Here is a 24,290-nt window from a genome sequence, read left to right on the forward strand (position 1 = left end):
CTCCCCCCCCAAAGACGCAAGGAGGCCCTGCAGACAGAAGGGAGAGCTTTTATTGTGGGGGTCACTCAGGGGTCCACGGACTCTTCCACCCACCGCAGGTACGGGGGGTTTCCCTGCTGGATGGGGACGGAGATCACCTCGGCCACTTCGTAGGGGTGCACTGACCTGCAGACCAAAGCGGGAGGGGGAGGGGTTAGGAAGACACTGAGTGATGCCCCATCGCACACACACACACACACAAACTGCCTGTGGGAGGGGGTCGCCACTTACACCTCCACTGGGCGTGTGTGTGTGTGTCACAGCACAATTTGGCTTCTGCGCGTGAAGCAAATGTGGTGAGGAGGAGGAGGAGACGCACCACAGCGCCAGAGTTTGCCGGGGGTTTTATTCCACGCATGAACTGAAGCAATGGCCGAAACCCGCTGAGGTCTGGTGTTTCTCGCTCCAACGCCGGTCACCACCCAGAGGGGGGGGGGCAGTGCAGCTCCACTTTTGCTAGCAGAATGCCGTCCCCCCCCCCCACAGACAGAGACCCCTGCAGGCACCACCCCCTCCCCCCCACGCCACTTACCGGACAAACTCTGCCAGCGCCGAGACCCTGGAGCCGCGGGTCTTGATCATCTGCAGAGAGAGCGGCCGTGAGGGAGCCGAGGCTCTGTGGGGGAGGGGTGGCGGAGGGAACCCCCCACCCCAATTGCAGCCCCCACCTCCCCAATTGCTCCGTGGCCACACTACCCCTGTGGCAGTGGCCGTGGCCGCCCCCTGGCACTTTCGACTCACCCCGTTGGGGTTCCAAGCGAGGGAGGGGTCCAATGGAAGGGGGGGCATGTCTCGAGTGTTGCAAGACGGCTGGGGGGACAAGGCTGCCCCCCCCCTCGCAAGGGCCCCGCCCCTCCCACCGCCCCTCCTGCCTGCCCCACTCACCAGCAGCACCTCCGCATCCTCCTCAATGGCCTCCTTCCACCGGTAGCTGCAAGAGAGACGGGGGGGGGAGCTGAGTCCGGGGGGGGCCTCGACGTGACCCCTCCCCCCACACCCAGCCCACTCCCCTCCCCCCCGAAAGACTCACATGGAGGTGACATGAGGCAGGACGTTCACGCAGGCCGCCAGCCGCCGCTCCACCAGGCCCCTGTGGGACCCCCGACAACCATCAGGGCCCAGCAGGCCCCCTCCGACCCCTCCCCTCAGCTCCACTCCCCCAGCCATCCCGCCCCTCCCCTTTGGCCCCTCCCACCCTCTGGCCCCTCCCCTCAGCCCCCAGGCTTTTCTGCCCCCCCTTTGACCCCCTCCCCTCAGCTCCAGCCCCCCCAGCCTTCCCGCCCCTCCCCTTTGGCCCCTCCAACCCTCTGGCCCCCAGGCTTTTCTGCCCCCCCCCCCTTTGACCCCCCTCCCCTCAGCTCCAGCCCCCCCAGCCTTCCCGCCCCTCCCCTTTGGCCCCTCCAACCCTCTGGCCCCTCCCCTCAACCCCCAGGCTTTTCTGCCCCCCCCTTTGACCCCCCTCCCCTCAGCTCCAGCCCCTCCAGCCTTCCCGCCCCTCCCCTTTGGCCCCTCCAACCCTCTGGCCCCTCCCCTCAACCCCCAGGCTTTTCTGCCCCCCCTTTGACCCCCTCCCCTCAGCTCCAGCCCCCCCCCCGCACCTGGCGATCTCCTTGGCCACCGTCTCGTTGGGGCAGGAGACGAAGGCGGCCGCGAGGAGGCCCGGGGGAGGCTGGGCCGCCATGGAGGAGGAGGAGGAGAAGAGGCGCCCCGACAGCCGCTGCAGCACCGGCACCATCAGCAGCGCCGCCCCCACCAGCGCCGCCCCCACCTGCCAGGAGAGGGAGGAGCTTAATACGGCCCCGCCCACCCCCCACTCACCCAGCCCCCCACCCCCGCGACCCTCACCGCGCAGGCGCCCGCGGACCTCTGCGCGAGCATGGATGGCACGCACGCACGCACGCAGGCTCTCCGGCCCTCGGTGCCCCAGCCGGGGTCCTCCGCCACCTGCTTCCTGCCGCCTCCGTCGCTCGAGCCGGAAGTGCGGCCGGTGCAGCGCCTGCCCCCCCCCGCCCATCAGGTCCTGGGGAGAAAGCGGCCCTCCTGCCCCCCCCCCGCCCTCGCTGGTGCGGGGGGGCAGCCAGGGCCCCCTCTGGGTTGGGGGGGAAGCGCCTGGGCCTGGCCGCCCTCCCGCCTCTCCTCTAGGCCGGTGGGCCAGGAGCACGTTTACTCGACTTCCCCCTTGGTTTGAATGGATGGGCCAATGTCATGAGAATTAAAACATTTCATAGTGACACAAACATTTTGTAGTAATAAGTATTTACATTTCATAATGATAGAAAACAAATAATGATAATGATAATCGTGATCATAAAACCCCTGTGTCTCAGCCAGAGAGAGAGGGAGCCATGATCACAGGGCCCTGTCTCTCCATCATCTATTTCTCTATTCTCTATTTCTCTGTTTTCTATCTCTCTCTCTTATCTATCATCTATCAATCATCTCTTATCATCTATCTATTTATATCACCTCTATATTATCTCTCTCTCTGTCTCTCGGTCTCAAAGTGACCCAAGGCCTCAGTCTCAGGAATGGGACCCTGGACAGGCAAAACGAAGCAACCAACACCCAACTGACCCTTGGAAACAGCCCGAGGGCTCCGCTCTCCCTCCAGGGGCTGCTGCATTCAAGACCAGCCAGGCCTCACGCTCCAGGTTGGTGCATTGCCCTTTGTCGCTTGGTTTGGGTTCTCTGGGATTGCCCTGGCTGGGCTGGGGCCCTGGGTTTTATTGTTCATCTATCTATTTATTAGTGTCTTGCCTTTACTATTTTTATAAGTAACTGAAGGCAGCAAACATATAAACCCACCTTCCTCCCCTTTTATCCCCCCCCCCCCCACAGAGAGAGGATAGAAGAGAAGAGAACAGAATTCTTTATTGGCCAGGTGTGACTGGACACACAAGGGATTTGTCTTTGGTGCAGATGCTCTCAGTGCACATAAAAGAAAAAGAGACATTGGTCAGGAATCATGTGGTACAACATTTAATGATAGAATGGATACAAATAAGCAATCCAATCATATTAGGAACAAATCAATATAAATTGTAAGGATGTTTGCACCAAAGTCTTCGGAGAGGGGCGGCATACAAATCCAAATAATAATAATAATAATAATAATAATAATAATAATAATAATAATAATTTGTGAGAGGAGGGGGGTGAAGGAAACAATAAGATTAACAGTAGGGCAGACTTACGAACTAGAGGCGCCAGTCAATATTTTCCCCGCCCTCTTTTTGACTCGTGCAGTATGCAGGTCCTCAGTGGAAGGCAGGTTGGCAGCCATTGGTTTGTTCTGCAGTTCTCATTCTCCTCCAAAGTCTGTGTCGGTCTTGTTGGGTTGCAGAACCAGACAGTGATTGAGGTGCAGATGACAGACTCAATGATTCCTCTGTAGAACTGGATCAGCAGCTCCTGGGGCAGTTTGAGTTTCCTGAGCTGGTGCAGAAAGAACATTCTTTGTTGTGCTTTTTTGATGATGTTTTTGATGTTAGGTGACCATTTTAGGTCTTGAGATATGATAGAACCTAGAAATTTGAAGGTCTCTACTGTGGAGACTGTGTCGTCTAGTATTGTGAGAGGTGGAAGGGTGGAAGGGTTTCTCCTAAAGTCTACCACCATTTCTACGGTTTTGAGTGTGTTCAGTTCTAGATTGTTCCAGTCACACCACAAGGTTAGTTGTTCATCCTCCCGTCTATGCGGATTCATCATTGTCTCGGATGAGTCCGATCACTGTTGTATCGTCTGCAAACTTCAGTAGTTTAACAAATGGATCGTTTGAGATGCAGTCATTAGTGTATAGAGAGAAGAGGTGAGAGTACACAGCCTTGGGGGAGGGGGGGCTGTGCTAGTTGTACAGGTATCTTCTTTTTTTGAGGTCTTCTAGCCTAACCCCCTGCTTACGCAGGAAACCCTATACTAATTCAGGTGGATGGTTAAAAGCTTCGAGTGTTGGAGCATTCACACCTTCTGGAGGCAACTTCTGTTCCACTGATTAATTGTTCTAACTGTCATTATTATTATTATTATTATTATTATTATTATTATTATTATTATTATTATTAAATTAGATTTGTATGCCACCCCTCTCCGAAGACTCGGGGCAGCTCACAACAGCAAAACAGTACAAATCCAACAGTTAAAAACAATTTAAAATCCTTAATATAAAAAACAATCATTCATCTCACATAAACCATACATAAAATGGAAACGGCCCAGGGGAATCAATTTCCCAATGCTGACGGCAGAGGTGGACTTTAAGGAGTTTCCTAATCTCTGGGGGGAGTTGATTCCAGAGGGTCGGGGCCCATCACAGAGAAGGCTCTTCCCCTGGGTCCCGCCAAATGACATTGTTTCATTGACGGGACCCGGAGAAGGCCAACTCTGTGGGACCTAACCGGTCGCTGGGATTCATGCGGCAGAAGGCGGTCCCGGAGGTATTCTGGTCCAATGCCATGCCATGAAGGGCTTTATAGGTCATAACCAACACTTTGAATTGTGACCAGAAACTGATAGACAACCAATGCAGTGTTGGTGTGACATGGGCATGCCTAGGGAAGCCCATGATGGCTCTCGCAATCTGTTGCTTCCACCCGTGGCTTCTTGTCCCACCCTCAAGTGCTCTGAAGAACAGTTTGACCCCCTCTTCTTTGTGGCAGCCCCTGAGATACTGGAAGGCTGCGATCATGTCCCCCCCCCGTCGTCCTTCTTTTAATTAAACCAGCCATGCCCAGTTCCTGCAACCGTCTTAAATGGTCACCACTACGACTCCAAGATCCCTCTCACAATGTACCACATCTACTGTACCTGTGTGTTTTGTTTTTCTTGCCAGAAACTTTTTTCACCATAGAATTTCATTTTCAAGTCTGCGGAGAGGGGCAGCATACAAATCCCAAAAAATAAATCAATAAATAAATTTTAATAAATAAATAAATAAATAAATAAAATAAAAATAATATAAATTAATTTTGTTAGATTATTATTATTATTATTATTTATTCGATTTGTATGCCGCCCCTCTCCGAAGACTCGGGGCGGCTCACAACATGTAACAACAAATCATAAATAATCCAACAGTTTTTAAAATGTTTAAAGATTTAAGAGACATACACACACGCATACCATATATAAATTAAACATACCCAGGGGGAGATGTTTCAATTCCCCCATGCCTGACGACAAAGGTGGGTTTTAAGGAGTTTACGGAAGGCAGGAAGAGTAGGGGCAATCCTAATCTCCGGGGGGAGTTGGTTCCATAGGGCCGGTGCCGCCACAGAGAAGGCTCTTCCCCTGGGGCCCGCCAACCGACATTGTTTAGTTGACGGGACCCGGAGAAGGCCCACTCTGTGGGACCTAATCGGTCGCTGGGATTCGTGCGGCAGGAGGCGGTCTCAGAGATATTCTGGTCCAGTGCCATGAAGGGCTTTAAAGGTCATAACCAACACTTTGAATTGTGACCGGAAATTGATCGGCAGCCAATGCAGACTGCGGAGTGATGGTGAAACATGGGCATACTTGGGGAAGCCCATGACTGCTCTCGCAGCTGCATTCTGCACGATCTGAAGTTTCCGAACACTTTTCAAAGGTAGCCCCATGTAGAGAGCATTACAGTAGTCGAACCTCGAGGTGATGAGGGCATGAGTGACTGTGAGCAGTGAGTCCCGGTCCAGATAGGGCCGCAACTGGTGCACCAGGCGAACCTGGGCAAACGCCCCCCTCGCCACAGCTGAGAGATGTTTTTCTAATGTGAGCTGTGGATCGAGGAGGACGCCCAAGTTGCGGACCCTCTCTGAGGGGGTCAATAATTCCCCCCCCCAGGGTAATGGACGGACAGATGGGATTGTCCTTGGGAGGCAAAACCCACAGCCACTCCGTCTTATCCGGAGATAAGCGCCCATTGTTCGAGCCTGCCAAGATCCTTCTGTATTTTGCTCCTGTCTTCTGGAGTGTTGCCTATTCCTGCCAGTTTGGTGTTATCTGCAAATTTGAGGAGTTCCCCATCTCTCCCCTTGTCCAAACCATTGATGAAGATGTTGAAGAGTCCTGGGCCTAAAACAGAGCCTTGGGATACTCCACCACATACTCCCCTCCATGGAGATACAGTCCCATTGAGCACTACACGTTGAGTGCAGTTGGTGAACCAATGTTGAATCCATCTGGTGGTGTTGCTGTCCATCTCACATTTTTCTACTTTATCTTGTAGTATACTTTGTCAAAAGCCTTACTTAAATCCAAGTAAATTAAATTGAGAGCATTCCTCTGGCCCACTAATTTTGTCACTTTGTCAAAGAACGCAGTGAGATTAGTCTGGCATGATCTGTTTTTGACAAGCCCATGTTGGCTTTTCGTCCACTTACAAATGTGTTCAGGTACAGCTAGCTGGTTCCGCTTAGTTAGAAGAATGTCTGGAATGACGGTATTGAATGCTGAACTGTTGTAATCATAGATTTTTAAGCACTGAAATTTGGAAATAAAATATTGCTGGAGATTGATGTTTTAAGCCTAAATTATGTGCTGAATAAAACCTTAATTCTTCTTCAATGGAAAGGCAACAAAGTCTAGGCTCAGTAAGCAAGCTGCAGACCATGTATGGACTTGGTATGCAATGTGAAGAAAAACCAATAGCTAAACTTCCATATACGGTATGCATTACTGACATTCCTTTGCAATCACACAATAATGGGAAAAAGCAAGGAACGTAGCTTCAGTTTATTACCCAAAGAGAAGCTTGCCTTACAAGGTACAAAAGTGAATAGTTGCTGGAATGTATGTGGCGCCTTGCGAATTGGTCATTCTGTACCACATGTCAGAACTGTGAAAATACAATAAATAGGAGAGGTCTTGAGGCATTCAAGGTCGTCCTCCCATCGAGAAAACTTTCTCTTTATCATTTCATTCTGATGTGACAATTATGGCATGCTGTGCTTTCCCTAGAGGGCGACCCACCGGGGGGAGGGCGGAATGCCTTCACTGAACTAAAGTCTGTATAGAGCGCTGGTGGTGAGACCACATTTGGAGTACTGTGTTCAGTTCTGGAGACCTCACCTACAAAAAGATATTGACAAAATTGAACGGGTCCAAAGACGGGCTACAAGAATGGTGGAAGGTCTTAAGCATAAAACATATCAGGAAAGACTTCATGAACTCAATCTGTGGAGTCTGGAGGACAGAAGGAAAAGGGGGGACATGATCGAAACATTTAAATATGTGAAAGGGTTAAATAGGGTTCAGGAGGGAAGTGTTTTTAATAGGAAAGTGAACACAAGAAAAAGGGGACACAATCTGAAGGACACAATCTGAAGGGAAAGATCAGAAGCAATGTGAGAAAATATTATTTCACTGAAATGAGTAGTAGATCCTTGGAACAAACTTCCAGCAGACGTGGTTGGTAAATCCACAGGAACTGAATTTAAACATGTCTGGGATAAACATGGATCCATCCTAAGATAAAACACAGGAAATAGTATGAGGGCAGACTAGATGGACCATGAGGACTAACATATTTAAATGTTTTGATCATGTCCCCCCTTTTCCTTCTGTCCTCCAGACTATACAGATGGAGTCCATGAAGTCTTTCCTGATACGTTTTATGCTTAAGACCTTCCACCGTTCTTGTAGCCCGTCTTTGGACCCCTTCAATTTTATCAATATCTTTTTGTAGGTGAGGTCTCCAGAACTGGACACAGTATTCCAAATGTGGTCTCACCAGCATTCTATATACAGTGATCCCTCGATTAGCGCGGGGGTTACGTTCCAAGACCTCCCGCGCTAATCGATTTTCCGTGTTATAGTGGTGCGGAAGTAAAAACACCATCTGCGCATGCGCGCCCTTTTTTTCCCATGGCCGCACATGCGCAGATGGTGGTTTGCGTGTGGGCAGCGGGGAAGACCCAGGGAAGGTTCCTTTGGCCGCCCAACAGCTGATCTGCTCCGCAGCGCGGAAGCAGCGAGGAGCCGAAGATGGAGTTTCCCCGTTGCCCAGGCAAAGGGGAAACCCCATCTTCGGCTCCTCGCTGCTGCCGCGCTGCGGAGCAGATCAGCTGTTGGGCGGCCAAAGGAACCTTCCTTGGGTCTTCCTGCTGCCCAGGCAAAGGGGAAACCCCAAGAGAGCCAAAAGAGCACTGGGCCGGTTGGTTCCCAACCAAAAGAGTTTACCCCCGATTGTCCTCGGTGGGGGAAAACAGCGCGTCGCCAGGCTCCCCATCTTCAAGAGAGGCGCGACGGCTAGGCAGGATCCACGCAGGGGAGAAAAGGCGCGCGCTCCCAGCCGCTGCGCCCCGCTTGGAGAGCAGCGGCGAGCAGAGCACAGAAGACGACGAGGCTTTCGAGGGCTCCAAGGCGGGCGGCGGCGCGTCCTTCGAGCATGCCGGCGGCGACCCCAAGCTGAAGGCGGCCACCACACACACACACGCCGCTGCCGCCATCCACCCCGCCGGGTTCCCCGCTTGCTACCTCTTCGCCTTCTCCCGCCTCCGAGGTCGACCAGCCCAACCCGCAACAGACACACACACACATACACGCACTCCCTCTCTCGCGCTCACACAGACGCACTCAGACAGAAAAGAAAAAAAAATCCCCAAAAGAGAGGGACAAGAGGCAGGCACAAAGCGGGGGCACAAGGGGAGCTGCCCGGCAGAGGTTGCTTTTTTTCTTCTCGTGGGCAAGTGGAGGGGGGGAGAGAGAAGGAAAGAGAGAGAAGGAAAGAAAGAGATGAGAGAGGGAGGAAGAGAGTGTGAGAGAGGAAGAAAGAGAGAGAGAAATGATAGAAAAAAGGGGAGAAAAAAAGAGAAATGAGAAAATGATTGAAGCAGAGAATGACAGGAAAGAAAGAGAAAGAGACAGAGAAGTGACTCTTGGTGATGACGTATGACGTCATCGGGTGGGAAAAACCGTGGTATAGCAAAAAAACCGTGGAGTATTTTTTAATTAATATTTTTTGAAAAACCGTGTTGTAGCGTTTCGCACTAATCGAGACCGTGCTAATCGAGGGATCACTGTAGCGGGATCATAATCTCCCTCTTCCTGCTTGTTATACCTCTAGCTATGCAGCCAAGCATCCTACTTGCTTTTCCTACTGCCCGACCACACTGCTCACCCATTTTGAGACGGTCAGAGATCACTGCCCCTAAATCCTTTTCTTCTGAAGTTTTTGCAAGTACTGTACAGAACTGCCAATGCGATACTCAGATTGAGGATTCCTTTTCCCCAAGTGCATTATTTTACATTTGGAAACATTAAACTGCAGTTTCCATTGCTTTGACCATTTATCTAGTAAAGCTAAATCATTTACCATATTACAGACGCTTCCAGGAATATCAACCCTATTGCACACTTTAGAGTCATCGGCAAATAGGCAAACCTTCCCTACCAAACCTTCCCCTATGTCACTCACAAACATATTAAAAAGAATAGGACCCAGAACAGACCCTTGTGGCACACCGCTTGTAACATGTCTCTGCTCAGAATACTCGCCATTAACAATAACTCTCTGATGTCTATGCTTCAGCCAGCTGCAAATCCATTGAACTATCCAGGGATTAAGTCCAATCTTCACTAATTTATCTATCAGCTCTTTATGTGGAACCATATCAAAGGCTTTGCTGAAGTCCAGGTAGGCAATATCCACGGCACCACCTTCATCCAACACCTTTGTGACATAGTCAAAGAAATCAATGAGATTAGTCTGACATGATTTGCCATGAGTTATATACGTACCACATATACTGTAGCTGTGCATTTTGTTTTCCTTCCCTAAATGTAGAACCTTACTTTTTTCACCATTGAATTTCATTTTGTTAGATAGCGCCCATTGTTCACCTTTGTCAAGATCGTTCTATATTTTGCGCCCATCTTCTGGAGTGTTGGCAATTCCGGCCAGTTTGGTGTCCTCGGAGAAGGGCGGCATACAAATCCAATTAATAATAATCTGCAAATTTGATGAGTTCCCCATCCATCCCCTTGTCCAAGTCATTGGTGAAGATGTTGAAGAGTGCTGGGCCTGAAACAGAGCCTTGGGGTCCTCCACTGCATCCTTCCCTCCATGGAGGTGCAGTTCCATTGACCACTACACCTTGAGTGCGGTTAGTTAGCCAATTTTGAAGCCATCTGCAGGTGTTGCTGCCCATCCCACATTTTCTACTTTATTTAGTAGTAGGTTGTGGTCTACTTTGTCAAAAGCCTTACTGAAGTCCAAGTAAACCACATCGACAACCTTCCCCTGGTCCACTAATTTTGTCACTTTGTCAAAGAATGCTATAAGATTAGTCTGGCATGATCTGTTTTTGACAAACCCATGTTGCCTTTTGGTTATTACTTGGTTTGCTTCTAGGTGTTCGTTGACTCGTTGCTTGATTATCTTTTCCAAAATCTTCCCTGATGTTGAAGTCCGGCTGATTGGTCTGTCGCAAACCTTTGTTCATTGTGAGCTTTAGCTTTCCTCACTTCATCTTTACAGGCTCGGGCTATTTGCTGGTATTCTGCCTCAGTTATTTCCCCTTCCACTTTTTATACTTGTCCCTTTTGTCTTTCAATTTGTCAGAGAGTTCTTCATGCAGCCATGCTGGTTTCTTTTGCACCTATTATTTTTCTTCTTCATTGGTATTGAACTAGTCCGGGCTTTTATAATCTCACTCTTCTTCCCCCAAAACCCCGAAAGCTTTAACCTTAGACTTGTTAGTACTCTGTACAAAACAGTTGCGTTTGCAATATATAAACAAGCTAACAATGAATGTTTGTTTGTATTGAAATACTATAGCTTTAAGAAGTAGTGCAGCAAATTGCCACTGGAGGGAGCCAGAAACATGATTTTCTCTCTCTGCTCATGTTGCTGATTCACGGTGACTGATGTCTCTGTGTTTGATGTATTTGTAAGCTGCAATTTCTGATATGTAAGACAACGTAAGGCGTGTCATATTATTATTATTATTATATTGAGAGATATTGACTGATTTGAATGTGTATGGCCGGTCTGTTTAACCTGACTGCAATATTTTCTAAAGGAAATAATATTTTATACACTTTAATATATCTGGTTTGTATGACTGAATCGTGACTCATAATTCCACATTTCCTTTATGCATTTGCATCCTTGATGACTGAGGGGCTGCTCTGCACACTCCCTAGCAAGACCATCTACAGTCGACCTCACCCCATACCTAAGAGGTCAGTAAGGGTCTTACAGGCCTACATAGACTTTTGTAAAGCTTTGATTCACTAGTGCACGGCAAACTACTTCAGAAACGAAAACCTTATGGCATCGCTGGTCCCCTTCATGACTGGATAATTGAATTCTTGTCAAACAGGCAACAAGTGGTCAAAATAGGGAGGGCCCTATCAAATCCTGCTCCTGTCAACCATGGTGTGCCTCAAGGCAGCATTCTAGGACCAACACTATTCATACTTTACCTAAACAACATTTATGATCCTATTACAAGCAACTGCACTCTCTTGGCTAATGATGTTAAACTATTCAGCACCACTGATAACACTGACCTTGACCATGTATTGTATCAGAATGGTCAGACAACTGTCAACTTCAAATCCCAACCAACAAATGCTCTGTCTTACACATCGGCAAAAAGAATCAGAACACAAAATACAAGCTTAGAGGACACAACCATATAGACGACCCCCACTCTGTCAAGGGCCTTGGAGTACTCATATCGAGTGACCTAAGTGCCAATGTCCCCTGTAACAACTTTGCCAAAAAGGCACCAAGGGTTGTTAATCTAATCTTGCATAGCTTCTTCTCTGGTGATATTACATTGCTAACCATAGCATACAAAACATTTGCTAGACCAATTCTGGAATACAACTCACCTGTATGGAACCTGTACTGCATTTCGGACATTAATGCAATCGAGAGAGTCCAGAAATATTTCACAAGAAGAGTCCTCCACTCCTCTGCGCTCAACAGAAGGCCTTATTCTACCAGGCATGAAATTTTGGCCTTAGAAAATATAGAACTACGCCGCCTTCGTTATGATCTAAATGTAGTTCATAAAACCATCTACCACAATGTCCTACCTGTCAATGAATACTTCATCTTCAACCCCAATAATACATGAGCCTCACACAATAGATTCAAACTCAATATAAACCGCTCCAAACTCAATGGCAGAAAATACGACTTCAGCCACAGAGCGATCGATGCCTGGAATCCACTACCGGACTCTGAGGTTTCTTCCCCAAACCCCCCAAACCTTCACCTGAGACTGTCTGCTGTGGACCTCACCCCGTTCCTAAGAGGCCTGTAAGGGGCGTGCATGAGCCCCCCACCGTGTGCTACCATCCCTGTCCCATTGTCCTCATTCATCTCCATTTACTTTGTTTATATGCCAATGCCTACTATCTTGTTTATGTTTTCACAAAATAAATATAATAAAGAATAAAAATAAATAAATAGAAGATCTCTTCACCCAGAGGCATCTTGCAAAAGCCACCTACTCTCTGGAGGGGAGGGGGAGAAATTGTGGTTCACAACGGAGGCACCGATCATTCATCAGTCGACACGAGGAACGACCACCCCAGTCAGACCCAAGAGTGGGTGGTCCCTGGGGAGAGCTTTTTATTTATTTATTTATTCATTCATTCATTCATTCATTCATTCATTCATTTGATTTTTATGCCGCCCTTCTTAGACTCAGGGCAGCTTACAACATGTTAGCAATAGCACTTTTTGTAACAGAGCAAGGCTATTGCCCCCACAACCCGGGTCCTCATTTTACCCACGTCGGAAGGATGGAAGGCTGAGTCAACCTTGAGCCGGTGATGAGATTTGAACCGCTGACCTTCAGATCTACAGTCAGCTTCAGTGGCCTGCAGTACAGCACTCTACCTGCTGCGCCACCCCGGCCCACAGCCATTCCGTCTTGGTGGGACCAAGTTTGAACTAAGTAAGAGAAACACAAAGTTGTAAGAGACCTTGGAGGTCTTCTAGTCCAACCCCTGGCTATTCAACATTTCCTTGAAAACATCCAGGGAGGGGGCACCCACAACCTCTGGGGGCAAATTGCTCCACTGATTAATTAATTAATTTATTCATTTATTCATTTGTCCAATATACAAATACATAGGAAGAAAAATAGACATGTGATAATATAAAAGAGGGTGAAGGTGAACTTAGAGGAGAGGATATATGAAAGGAAGAGAATACATAAGATAGGTGAGAGAAAGGAAAGACAATTGGACAGGGGACGAAAGGCACACCAGTGCACTTATTTCTCACTGTAAATAAATTTCTTTATTAGCTCTAGGTCAGTTCTCTCATTGATTCTTCCATCTATTATATATTATATTCTCCCATCTATTGTACAGAGCGCTGGTGAGACCCCATTTGGAGTCCTGTGTCCAGTTCTGGAGACCTCACCTAGAAAAAGATATGCATGAAATTGAACGGGTCCAAAGACGGGCTACAAGAATGGTGGAAGGGCTTAAGCATACAACGTATCAGGAAAGACTTCATGAACTCAATCTGTAGAGTCTGGAGGACAGAAGGAAAAGTGGGGACATGATGGATTAAATAAGGGCTTATTAGAGGTTCTGAAGTGTTTTCAATAGGAAAGTGAGCACAAGAACAAGGGGGCACAATCTGAAGCTAGTTGGGGGAAAGATCAAAAGCAACGTGAGAAAATATTATTTGACTGAAAGAGTAGTAGATCCTTGGAACAAACTTCCAGCAGACGTGGTTGGTCAATCCACTGTAACTGAATTTAAACATGCCTGGGATAAACATAGATCCATCCTAAGATAAAATACAGGAAATAGTATAAGGGCAGACTAGATGGTGTTCTGGTTTCTGGTAGAACTTTAGCTGTTACAAATAACTCTCACTAAATGCAGTATTTCATAAACAAAGAAACTCCATCTTTATTTCTCTTCCCTTCCGTGTTCAAAAGACAGTTCATACTAGCACATTCCTCTTCCTCCCGTTATCTCTCTTAATTGCATTCCTCCTGCATTCCTCCCAGCCTCCTCCCTTTAACAAGATCTATGTACTCACAGCATGATTCACAAACAGCAGAACTGACTGTAAATCAACACAAAATGCATATGCTCGCTTGGGAGCTGGACGGAAACCTTTCGTTTTTCGTTTTTCGCAGTACAACATTGAAACTCCATCCTTCTTCCCCACTGACCCCCCCCCCTGACATACCAAATACATCACTCCAGTATTTAACCCATTCCTCCCCTGAATATCTTCTTCCAAACACCTCTTCCTTACGTTTTTGGACCCTTCTGAATTTAGGATTGACCCAGCAAACGTCTGATTCTTCCTCGCTAGATTCTGGACTCATAGCCCTATCCTGTGGCTGGCCTCCCACCTGTTCTACTACCTGTAACCCAGGGCCCACCACTAATTCATAAACACTATCTGTATCTGAGTCCTCAATTTCTTCATCATCCTCCAACTGACCAGGAGTATGTAGAACAGATGAACCAGGAGGTCTTTTTCTGTCGTCAATCTCCTATGTTTCTATTGCTTCTTGATTTGCCTTCAGCTGCTTTGTAAAATAGGTTGATTCCCCCTTCTGGCAAATGGTACTCAACGAGTAGTCCTTACTGGTACTATATCTACGTGGAGGAAAATAAGCAGTGGGGTACCACAAGGTTTCGTCTTAGGCCCAAGACTCTTCAATTTCTCAATAAGTGACTTAGACGAGGAAACAGAAGAGCAACCAGAATGATCAGAGCACTGGAGGCTAAAACATAGGAAGAACGCTTACATGAACTGGGCATCGCCTGTCTGGTGAAGAGAGGGACCAGGGGAGACATGATAGCAGTGTTCCAATATCTGAGGGGCTGCCACAGAGAGGAGGGGGGTCAGGCTGTTCTCCAAAGCACCTGAAGGCCGGATAAGGAATCCTGGACGGAAGCTGACCAAGGAGAGATTCGACCTGGAAATAAGGAGGGACTTTGTGACAGTGAGAACAATCAACCCGTGGAAGAGAAGTTGCCTTCAGAGGTTGTGGGAGCTTCATCCCTGGAGATTTTCGAGATGAGATTGGACTTCTGTTTGTCAGAAATGGTGTAAGGTCTCCTGCTTGGGTGGCTGGTTGGACTAGATGACCTAAAAGGTCCCTTTCAGCTCTGTTAATCTGTTAAACTCATCAAAGTTGCAGGCTACAGGAATTGCCAACATCCCAAAAGATAAGGTCAGGATCCAGATGGACTTCAACAAACTGGAACACTGGTCCCTAACTGTTCTGGTCTCCGGCTAAGGCCACTGGTAATTGGAATAAAGGATGGCTAAATGCCTACATTTACAAAACACCACATCACCTTTATTTTTCTTTCCTGTGTTCCATACTGAATCATCTCGGCACGCAGCGCTAATCTCTTATCTTAAACTTCGATATGCAAAGCAACTTCAAAATCATTAAAGCATTCCACAAGTCATTCTAAGATTTATGGCTAGTCAGAGTTAGCCCAGAGTCATAAAAACTTCAATTAAAAGTACACAAGGGATAGCTTACATTCGGAGCTGCTTGAAAAAACCTCCATATTTCTCAACGGCAGATTGACGACTCAACTCTTCTCTTCCGCTGACACCTGGACGTGATGAATTAATTACTTGATTAATTAACCCGTTCCTCTCCTTAATATTTCTTTTTATATATATATATATATTTTATTGGTTTTTTCAAAGTAACAAACACAACAAACAAAACATATAACACTTAATGGAGCTACAGTCGCTCCGCTCAAAGTAGAAGTCTTCATATAAAAGTAAAAAGTTTATCTGTAAAATACATATTGTTATATACAGTAAAAATTTCAATCTTAATATAAATCTAAATCTGTATCAAAATTTATAAAGATATATGTGAAAAGGAAAAAGTTTTTATGAAAAAACAAAGAGAAAAAAGGGAAGAAAAAAAGAGATGAAAGAAATTTATATTTGTACTAATAATTACCATCTTATACAATTCTAATACTAAATTCAAATATGCTAGATAATATAACAACACACTTATCTCTTATTCCTTGTTTCCCACCAAATATATACTTTCTGCCAAATATCATAAAATTCTGATTCTTCTTGATTATGTGACTGTCTCATCATCATATCTAATTCGGCACAGTCTAAAATCTTCTTAAGAATATCTGTTTCTTTTGGAATCTCACTATCTTTCCATTTTTGTGCAAAAACTAACCTAGCCGCTACTAATATATGAACTATTAAATAATATATATGTTTTTTGTATTGATAATTTGATATGCCCAATAAAAAAAATTCTGGTGCTTTCTTAATATCTAATTGAGTTATTTCTTTCAGCCATTTTTCTATTATGTTCCAGTACTCTTTAGCTTTTGGGCACGTCCACCAACGTCCTTAATATTTCTTCCCTGACCCTTGTTCTCTTCGCCTCTGCAAGTGTCTGAAATGAGGATTTACCCACCTAGCATCTGCTTCTCCTTCGCTTGAATCCGAACCCATAGAAACGTCCTGTGGTTGGTCTCCTTCTTCTTCTTCTGCCTCTAAATCAGGCCCTGCCACTAAGTCATCACCACTTTCTGAATCAGAATCTGAAAAATCCCCAAACTGAACACATACACAACACTATCTAACAAAATGAAATTCAATGGAATAAAAAATGTTTTACACTTATGTGTCGGTTATTGCCGATTATTGCAACGATATGGACACCTATCTTCTCCATAAAGCATCTCATTGTTCTGTCTTATTTAAGTCTAAAAGTTATGCTTTCCACGCATCTAGGAAAAAGAGTAAAATGTGGGTTAACTCTCCCCATCTGTAGGAATGTGGAATGCCTTCTGTGGATATGATAGGATCAAGCCTCCCTGCCTGGCTAAGGCAACCCACCCCTTGGATTAGCTCAAGGAAATAATTATCCATGTAAGCTTCTATTTACCTAAGGTCATTGAAACCCTTCTGTTTATCTAAGGTAAAAGCTAATTAGATATTCTTCTGTTTATTTAGTAATAATACCTTGACAGGATTTATGTGTTACATATTAACCATTCACATTGTAACTAGGTTATTTGAAGAATTAATACTTTATATTTCTATACACAAGGAACTTGTTATAAATAATAAATTGGCATAAGTCCAGAGGCAGAGCCTCAAATCAAGGAATCGTGGCCCCGTCTCTGTGGTTTCCACACTTGGGCAACAGAAAACAATTATAGGTACACAGATTGGATGAAACTTGGCTCAATAGCAGTAACCGTGACATTGTTCTTGGAGTCCTAGCGGAGCATTGTGGAACCACTTATCTACCAAAGGTATGAACCACACTGCCGCACGAATCCCAGCAACCGGTTAGGTCCCACAGAGTTGGCCTTGTCCAGGTCCTGTCGACTAAACAATGTCATTTGGCGGGACCCAGAGGAAGAGCCTTCTCTGTGGCGGCCCCGACCCTCTGGAACCAGCTCCCCCCAGATATCAGAGTTGCCCCAACCCTCCTTGCCTTTCGCAAGCTCCTTAAAACCCACCTCTGTCGTCAGGCATGGGGGAATTGAAATTTCCCTTCCCCCTAGGCTTATAGAATTTATACATGGTATAAATAAATAAATAAAAATAAATAAAAATAAAAATATATAAATAAATAAACAAACCAGCCGTGTGCAGCCGCCGTCCCAAAAGCCAACACAGTTCTAGGCTGCATTAACAGAAGGAATAGAATCAAGGTCACGTGAAGGGTTCATACCACCTTTACAAGGCCTTGGTGAGGCCACACCTGGAATCCTGCATCCAGGTTTGGTTGCCACGATGCAAAAAGGATGTTGAGACTCTAGAGAAAGTGCAGAGAAGAGCCACAACGAGAATGAGGGGATAAATGGAGGCTAAAACATATGAAGAGCGGTTGCAGGAACTGGGTGAATGTCCAGTTTAAGGGAAAGAAGGACCAGGGGAGACAAGATAGCAGCCACCCAATATATATCTGTGGTTGCCACAAAGAAGGAGTCAAGCTGTTCTCCAAAGCATCTGAAAGTGGAAGAAACAATGGGTGGAAACTAAACAAGGAGAGTGTTCTGTTTGAAGGGCAGCAAGGAAAGACAAACACAAACACACACACACACAGACCGGAGGCTTCCGAAACACAAAATATATTGTGTTACAAATTGGCTGAGAGCCGCAATGATGGCAGAAGAATGTCTTTTTGTGAGCCAAAGGTCGGGGTTCCCTGCCAAGCTGATAACGAGTGTCTCAAACCCCCCCCCCCCACCACAAGGTTTGTAAAGAAGGCCCCCAAACTGGGCTGGAGCAAAAGTACTCACTCTATTGTTCAAGAGCGTGAACAATGGGGTTTGTGATTTTCAAAACACAAGTGTCCAAAAACTGGGCTGTTTTCCAAGAATGCAAGAGGTTGGTTTAGAGACAGAACTCCGGATCTGTTTCATTGTCTCTGTTAAACCACGAACGATAACTCCTGCAAAGAGCTCTCCCACGAAGCCTCCCCTTTTAAGCCTGCTGCAGGATCCCCTAGCTACTCCCAGCCGTGGTTTAAGATCTTCTTCTGTGTCTGCGCAGCTGCTCCTGTCGTCCCATCATCCTTCGCACCTACACATTGAGGATGGGGTCATTAATTCCCCCCCTCCTCATCCGACCCAGTTGAGGCTCTAACTGGGGGTTCCACAGGCACTGCAGGGACCTCCCCCTCCACCTCTCCAGCCCCTTCTCCTTCCCCCTCACTGTCTGGACCTTCCAAGAGCCACACAGGTCTCCGGTGCTCCGACAGACCCGGCTCACCTGGTTCAAAACCTGTCATCAGAGGAACTGCCCACGAACCAACCACAACAGAGAGGAGCAACTCAGAACTAAGGAGAAATTTCCTGACAGTCAGAACGGTTGATCAGTGGGACAGAAGTTGCCTCCAGAAGTTGTGAATGCTCCAACACTGGAAGTTTTTAAGCAGATGTTGGAGAATCATCCGTCTGAAGTAGGGTAGGGTTTCCTGCCTAAGCAGGGGGTTGGACTAGAAGACCTCAAAAGTCCCTTCCAACTCTGTTATTATCATTATTATTATTATTATGAAATAGTCATCAACCCTCCCTAATTTTAGGTCAGGAATCTCCAAACTTGGCAACTCAAGACTGCTGAACTTCAACTACCCAAATTCGACAGTCAGTGAACGTCCACCAGTCTTAAAGTTGCCAAGTTTGGAGACTCCTGACCCAGAAGGAGGAAGACCCACACTTATGGTCTCCATCCATCGTACACAGAGTGGGTTCGAGCTGAAAGCAAAACGTGGGGAGACAATGATCTCATGGTTATTTTGAAACTGGCTTTCTCTGGAAAAGGAGATGGGGAGGTAGAATGAGAGGGAGGGAGAGGGAAGGAGGGAGGGGGAGAAAGAGATGGAGAGGGGGGAAAGAGAGAGAGGGAGAGATAATGAGAGAGAGAGAGAGAGGTGATCTTTGGGTTATCTATCTCTTGTCTCTCTCTCTCTCTAATCTCTCTCTCATCTCTCTTTCTATCTATCTGAGTTGAAAGAGACCCTGCAGGTCATCTAGTCCAACCCCCCTACTCAAGCAGGAGACCCTCCACCTCCCCAGCCAGAGGGCAGTCCAGTCTCCTCTCGGATATGTCCAGAGTTGGGGCGATCACAACCTCCGCTGAGCAAGCAGAACCTTCCCTGCTAACGACTTTGCTCCTGCTGTCAATAATTCAGATTTTACATGGGGCCGAGTTTTTAATTTTAATTTTATTTATTTATTTTGTCCAATACACAATACACATTGAAGAGAATAGACATGTAGTAATATATATAAAGAAAAGGATAGAAGAAAAAATATAAAAATAGAGGAGAAGATATGTGAAAGGAAGAAAAGATATATGGGATAAAGGAGAGACAATTGGACAGGGGACGGAAGGCCCACTGGTGCACTTATGCACGCCCCTTACTGACCTTTTAGGAACCTGGAGGGGTCAACCCTGGATAATCTAAGGGAAAAATGTTGGGGGTTAGGGGTTGACACTACTGAGTCAGATAATGAGTTCCACGCTTTGACAACTCGATTGCTAAAGTCATATTTTTTACAGTCAAGTTTGGAGCGGTTAATATTAAGTTTGAATCTGTTGCGTGCTCTTGTGTTGTTGCGATTGAAGCTGAAGTAGTCATTAACAGGTAGAACGTTGCAGCATATGATCTTGTGGGCAATACTTAGATCGTGTCTTAGGCGACATAGTTCTAAGCTTTCTAGACCTAGGATTGATAGTCTGCTTTCGTAGGGCATTCTGTTTCGAGTGGAGGAGTGAAGGGCTCTTCTGGTGAAGTATCTTTGGACGTTTTTGACGGTGTTGATGTCCGAGATGCGATATGGGTTCCAGACAGATGAGCTGTATTCAAGGATGGGTCTGGCAAACGTTTTGTAGGCTCTGGTGAGTAGTGTGAGATTGCCGGAGCAGAAGCTACGTAGCATCAGGTTAACAACTCTAGAAGCCTTTTTGGTGATATTGTTGCTGTTTGGCACTTAGGTCATGTGATATTAGTATTCCAGGGTCTTTTACTGAGTGGGGGTTGGCTGTGAGATTTTGTTTATTCAGTTTATATATGAGGTTCGGATTCTTTTTGCCAATGTGGAGGGTAGAGCATTTGTTGGTTGATATTTGAAGTTGCCAGGTGTTAGACCAATCTGAGACAAAGTCGAGGTCTTTTTGGAGAGTAGATGTGTTGTCCGTGGTGTTGAAAAGTTTTACATCGTCAGCGAAAAGAACACAGTTGCTTGCGATATGATCACAGAGGTCATTGATGTAGAGAATGAAAAGAGTAGGACCTAGTACGCTGCCCTGGCGAACGCCACACTTGACAGGGACGGGGGTGGAAGTGGCCCTTCCAATTTTGACAACTTGTTGCCTGTTTGAGAGGAATGCAGTAATCCAGCTGTGGAGGAATCCTGAGATGCCATAGGGTTTGAGTTTTAGGAGAAGTTTGTCGTGGACCACTGAATCGAAGGCTTTGCAAAAGTCAATATAAATTGCATCAATGGATTTTCCTTGATCTAGGTGGTTAGTCCAGATGTTTTTGCAGTGAAGTAGTTGTAGGTTGCAGGATAATTTCTTTCTGAATCCAAATTGTTTGTTAGAGAGTAGGTTATTAGATTCTAAGTAAAGGGTGATTGATTGATTTATAATTGATTCCATGACTTTACATGAGACGCAGCATAGCGAAATTGGTCTGTAGTTGTCAACGAGAGAAGGGTCTCCTTTTTTGAAGATGGGGATGACCATTGCTTTTGACCATAGCTTGGGGAGTGTGCTGGTCCTGAAGGAATTTTGAAAGATAAAGCTTAGTGGTTCGGCTATAGCAGAATAAAGTTTTTTCAGGAAGTATGCGCAAAGACCATCTGGTCCGACTGATAGAGAAGGTTTGAGGTCTCTGATTACTTTTTCAGTATGGTCTACAATGAAGTCTACTTGGGTTAGGTCGTTGAGAGAGTTTGAGGTGCGATTAGCAAAGATGGGGGATGAGCCATTACTCTTAACGAAGACAGAGCCAAAGAAAGAGTTGAAGAGGTTAGTTTTGGATGGATCATCATGGTATTCTTTGTTGTTGGGTCCAATGAGAGGTGGAATGGGTCTAGAGTCTTTGAGTTTGTTGTTGACAAAATTGTACAAGGCTCAGTTAGATTTGGTGTGAAGGAGATTTTCCTCTTGTTTGCTGTGATAGTTGAGACATTCTGCTTTTATTTGCTGGCATCTGCTTTTGTAGCGGCTTTTGAAGTTGGTTACTCGGCCTTTTTTGCTTTTATGCCAGAGAAATCTTTTTTTGGTTTCCTTATTGAGACAGGTAAGTTATTTTTTGTTTTACTTCTGGTTGAAGTTAGTGGTACATGTAGTCTGATAAGTCTTTCAACTTGGAGTAAGAATGTGTTGTAGAAATCAATAGTGTTGCAGTTAGAAAATATAGTTTGCCAGTCAAGAATTGAGAGATTGGCATCTATGAGTTCGTCGTTGGCTTTCCTAAAATTGTACTTAGGTGACACATTACACAGGTGGATGTTATTCCTGGTGTAGATTGAGATTGAAGTTAATCACACTATGATCACTGTTGGAAAAGGGTTCTTTTACATGCAGACCACAGATTGCGCTTTTGCTATTACAGAATATGAGGTCAAGACAGCTGTTGAGCCTAGTATTGTTTGATACTAATTGGTCAAGTCCCAGGCTGGTGATGGCATTGTATAAGGTAGTGTGGATTGGTTCCGTGCTGCGTTCATTTAAGGTCCAGCTGATGTGAGGTGGGTTGAGGTCACCAAGGAAGATAATGAGGGAAGGGCAGGAGGCTGCCCACGTTAGCAGTGAGGTTAATTTGGTTGCATGAGTGATGTCGGAGTCAGGAGCTCTGTAGCCTAGTAGGAAGCGAAGTGTGGTATTGAGTGAAAGGTCACATATAATGGTTTCCAGGAGGAGAAGATCATGTGCAACTTGGATGTTTTTTAGACTGAGTTTTTATAGACTATGGCTACACCGCCTCCTCTGCGGGATTCTCGGTCAGACCGAAGGACAAGGTAGTTACTTGATATGATGATGGAGTCAGGATACGATGTATTTAGCCACAGACAAAGATCAAATCAAATAAGTTGGTGTCGAGAAGGAGGAGGAATTCAGACAACTTGTTAATTATACTTCTTGCATTGATTAGTTTACATTTGAGATTGAGTTTGGGGTCTGGGTTGAAGTCGGGCTGAGCTGGATTTAGATTGGAATGGACGGAGGTTGGACTGAACTGAGGAAGTAAGGGGCACGCTTTCCTATTCTTGGCTGGAGGTACTAGGGATACTAGAGTCCTGGAACGCTGCCCCCCATCTCTTTCAGGGGGGGGGGGAGGTCTGTGTGTGAAAGGCCCCAAAGAGGGAAATTTAGGAACTGAGTTTTGGAGGTTGGTGCTACCTCTGTGCGTAACCCTGGAGTAAGCCCACTTGGGCCAGAGCTCTTGATGGGAACCTGGCCGGAGAGGAGGGCCTCTGCCCAGCTTCCTGCTTGCTCGGAGCGTGGAGCCACCGGTGAGGCTGGGATGTTAGCACAGAAGAGAGCGGTGGAGTCGGAAGGGACCTCGGAGGTCTTCTAGACGAACCCCTTGCTCGGGCAAGGAACCCTAACGTCAGCCTTGCAAAAGGGATCCGAGAAATAAATCAGAGCCCAACCTTCGCCTCCCTCAACTTTACACCGTTTCTGACCAACAGCTTGTCCAGTCTCTTCTTGAGAACTTCCAGCGTTGGAGCATCCTCAATTTCTGGGAGCGAGTAGTTCCACTGATTCATTGTTCTCACTGTCAGGAAATTTCGGTTCAGTTCTACGTTGCTTCTCTCCTGGATTAGTTTCCATCCGTCGCAGCTTTTGCCCTACTTTAATTTTCACCCAGCACTCAAACAATCTGGTGGCTTTTTAGGTGACTAGAACCTAAAACGTTTGGAGAAACAGTTAAGTATAATATTTATATACATGGCCCTAGCAGGAGAGAAACGGTAAGGACAGGGGACGGAAGGGCCCTCACTGACCTCTTAGCAGTCCGGAGAGATCGACCGTGGAGAGTCTCAGGGTAAAGGTTTGGGGGCTCAGGGGAGGATACTACAGATCATCATAGAGTATCAGATACTATAGATACTCCCAGTTGCTGGAATTGGGTATTTCTGATGTAAATGAGGAGGAACAACCAGAGGAGACATTGGGGATGTTTGTGTAACATGAGAGCAGCCTTCCAGTAGCTCAGGGGTGGCCCCAAAGAAGAGGGAGTCAAGCTATTCTCCAAAGCACCTGAGGGTAGGACAAGAAGCAATGGATGGAAACTAAACCAGGAGAGGAGCAACTTAGAACTAAGGAGAAATTTCCTGACAGTGAGAAGAGTTAAGCAGGGGGACGGAAGCGCTTTCAACACTGGGGGGTCTTTGAAGCAGAGACCCCACAACCTCTCCTCACCCAGCCTGAGCAGCGGCTCCAAGGCCGACCTACTTCAGGGGGAGCCACTGGTGGGGGGCAAGGAAAAGAAGGCCCTGTTGAAGAGCCCAGACTCGGGGAGGGGCTCAGGCTGTCCTGCACCAACCATGGGCTGCCCGACCCCATTTCACAGCCCTTGGAGTCACCCCCAACTGGGCCCTCCAGAGAAATCCCGGCCTGGGAGCTTGTGGGGGGATGTGGAGGCAGAGGCCGCCCCCCACACGGGTGTTCCTTGGGGGGGTGAATTCGGGTCCCCGGGGGCAGCGGTGGGCCAGGAGCCACAACCCCGCCTGCATTGAAGTCTCCGATCTCGGCTGGGGCCGCCCGGGCGGGAACGGAGCAGAGCCGCCGC

At 46.7% G+C, this 24,290-nt stretch overlaps 1 protein-coding gene across 1 annotated transcript; it reads right to left on the reverse strand.

Moving 5' to 3' along the window:
* Positions 1-32: 32 nt before the first annotated feature.
* CUTA (cutA divalent cation tolerance homolog) lies at positions 33-23,265 on the reverse strand. Its single transcript, XM_070735625.1, has 8 exons — positions 23,149-23,265; positions 22,895-23,013; positions 1,885-2,035; positions 1,638-1,807; positions 1,070-1,129; positions 925-970; positions 572-621; positions 33-165 (listed from the first exon to the last, which is right to left on the reverse strand). Exons 1-8 carry the CDS (start codon positions 23,263-23,265, stop codon positions 66-68), a joined length of 813 nt encoding a protein of 270 aa, XP_070591726.1. The 3' UTR covers positions 33-65.
* Positions 23,266-24,290: the final 1,025 nt, after the last annotated feature.

The sequence above is a fragment of the Erythrolamprus reginae genome, chromosome 2 (assembly GCF_031021105.1).
Source record: "Erythrolamprus reginae isolate rEryReg1 chromosome 2, rEryReg1.hap1, whole genome shotgun sequence".
NCBI classification, from domain to species: Eukaryota; Metazoa; Chordata; class Lepidosauria; order Squamata; family Dipsadidae; genus Erythrolamprus; species Erythrolamprus reginae.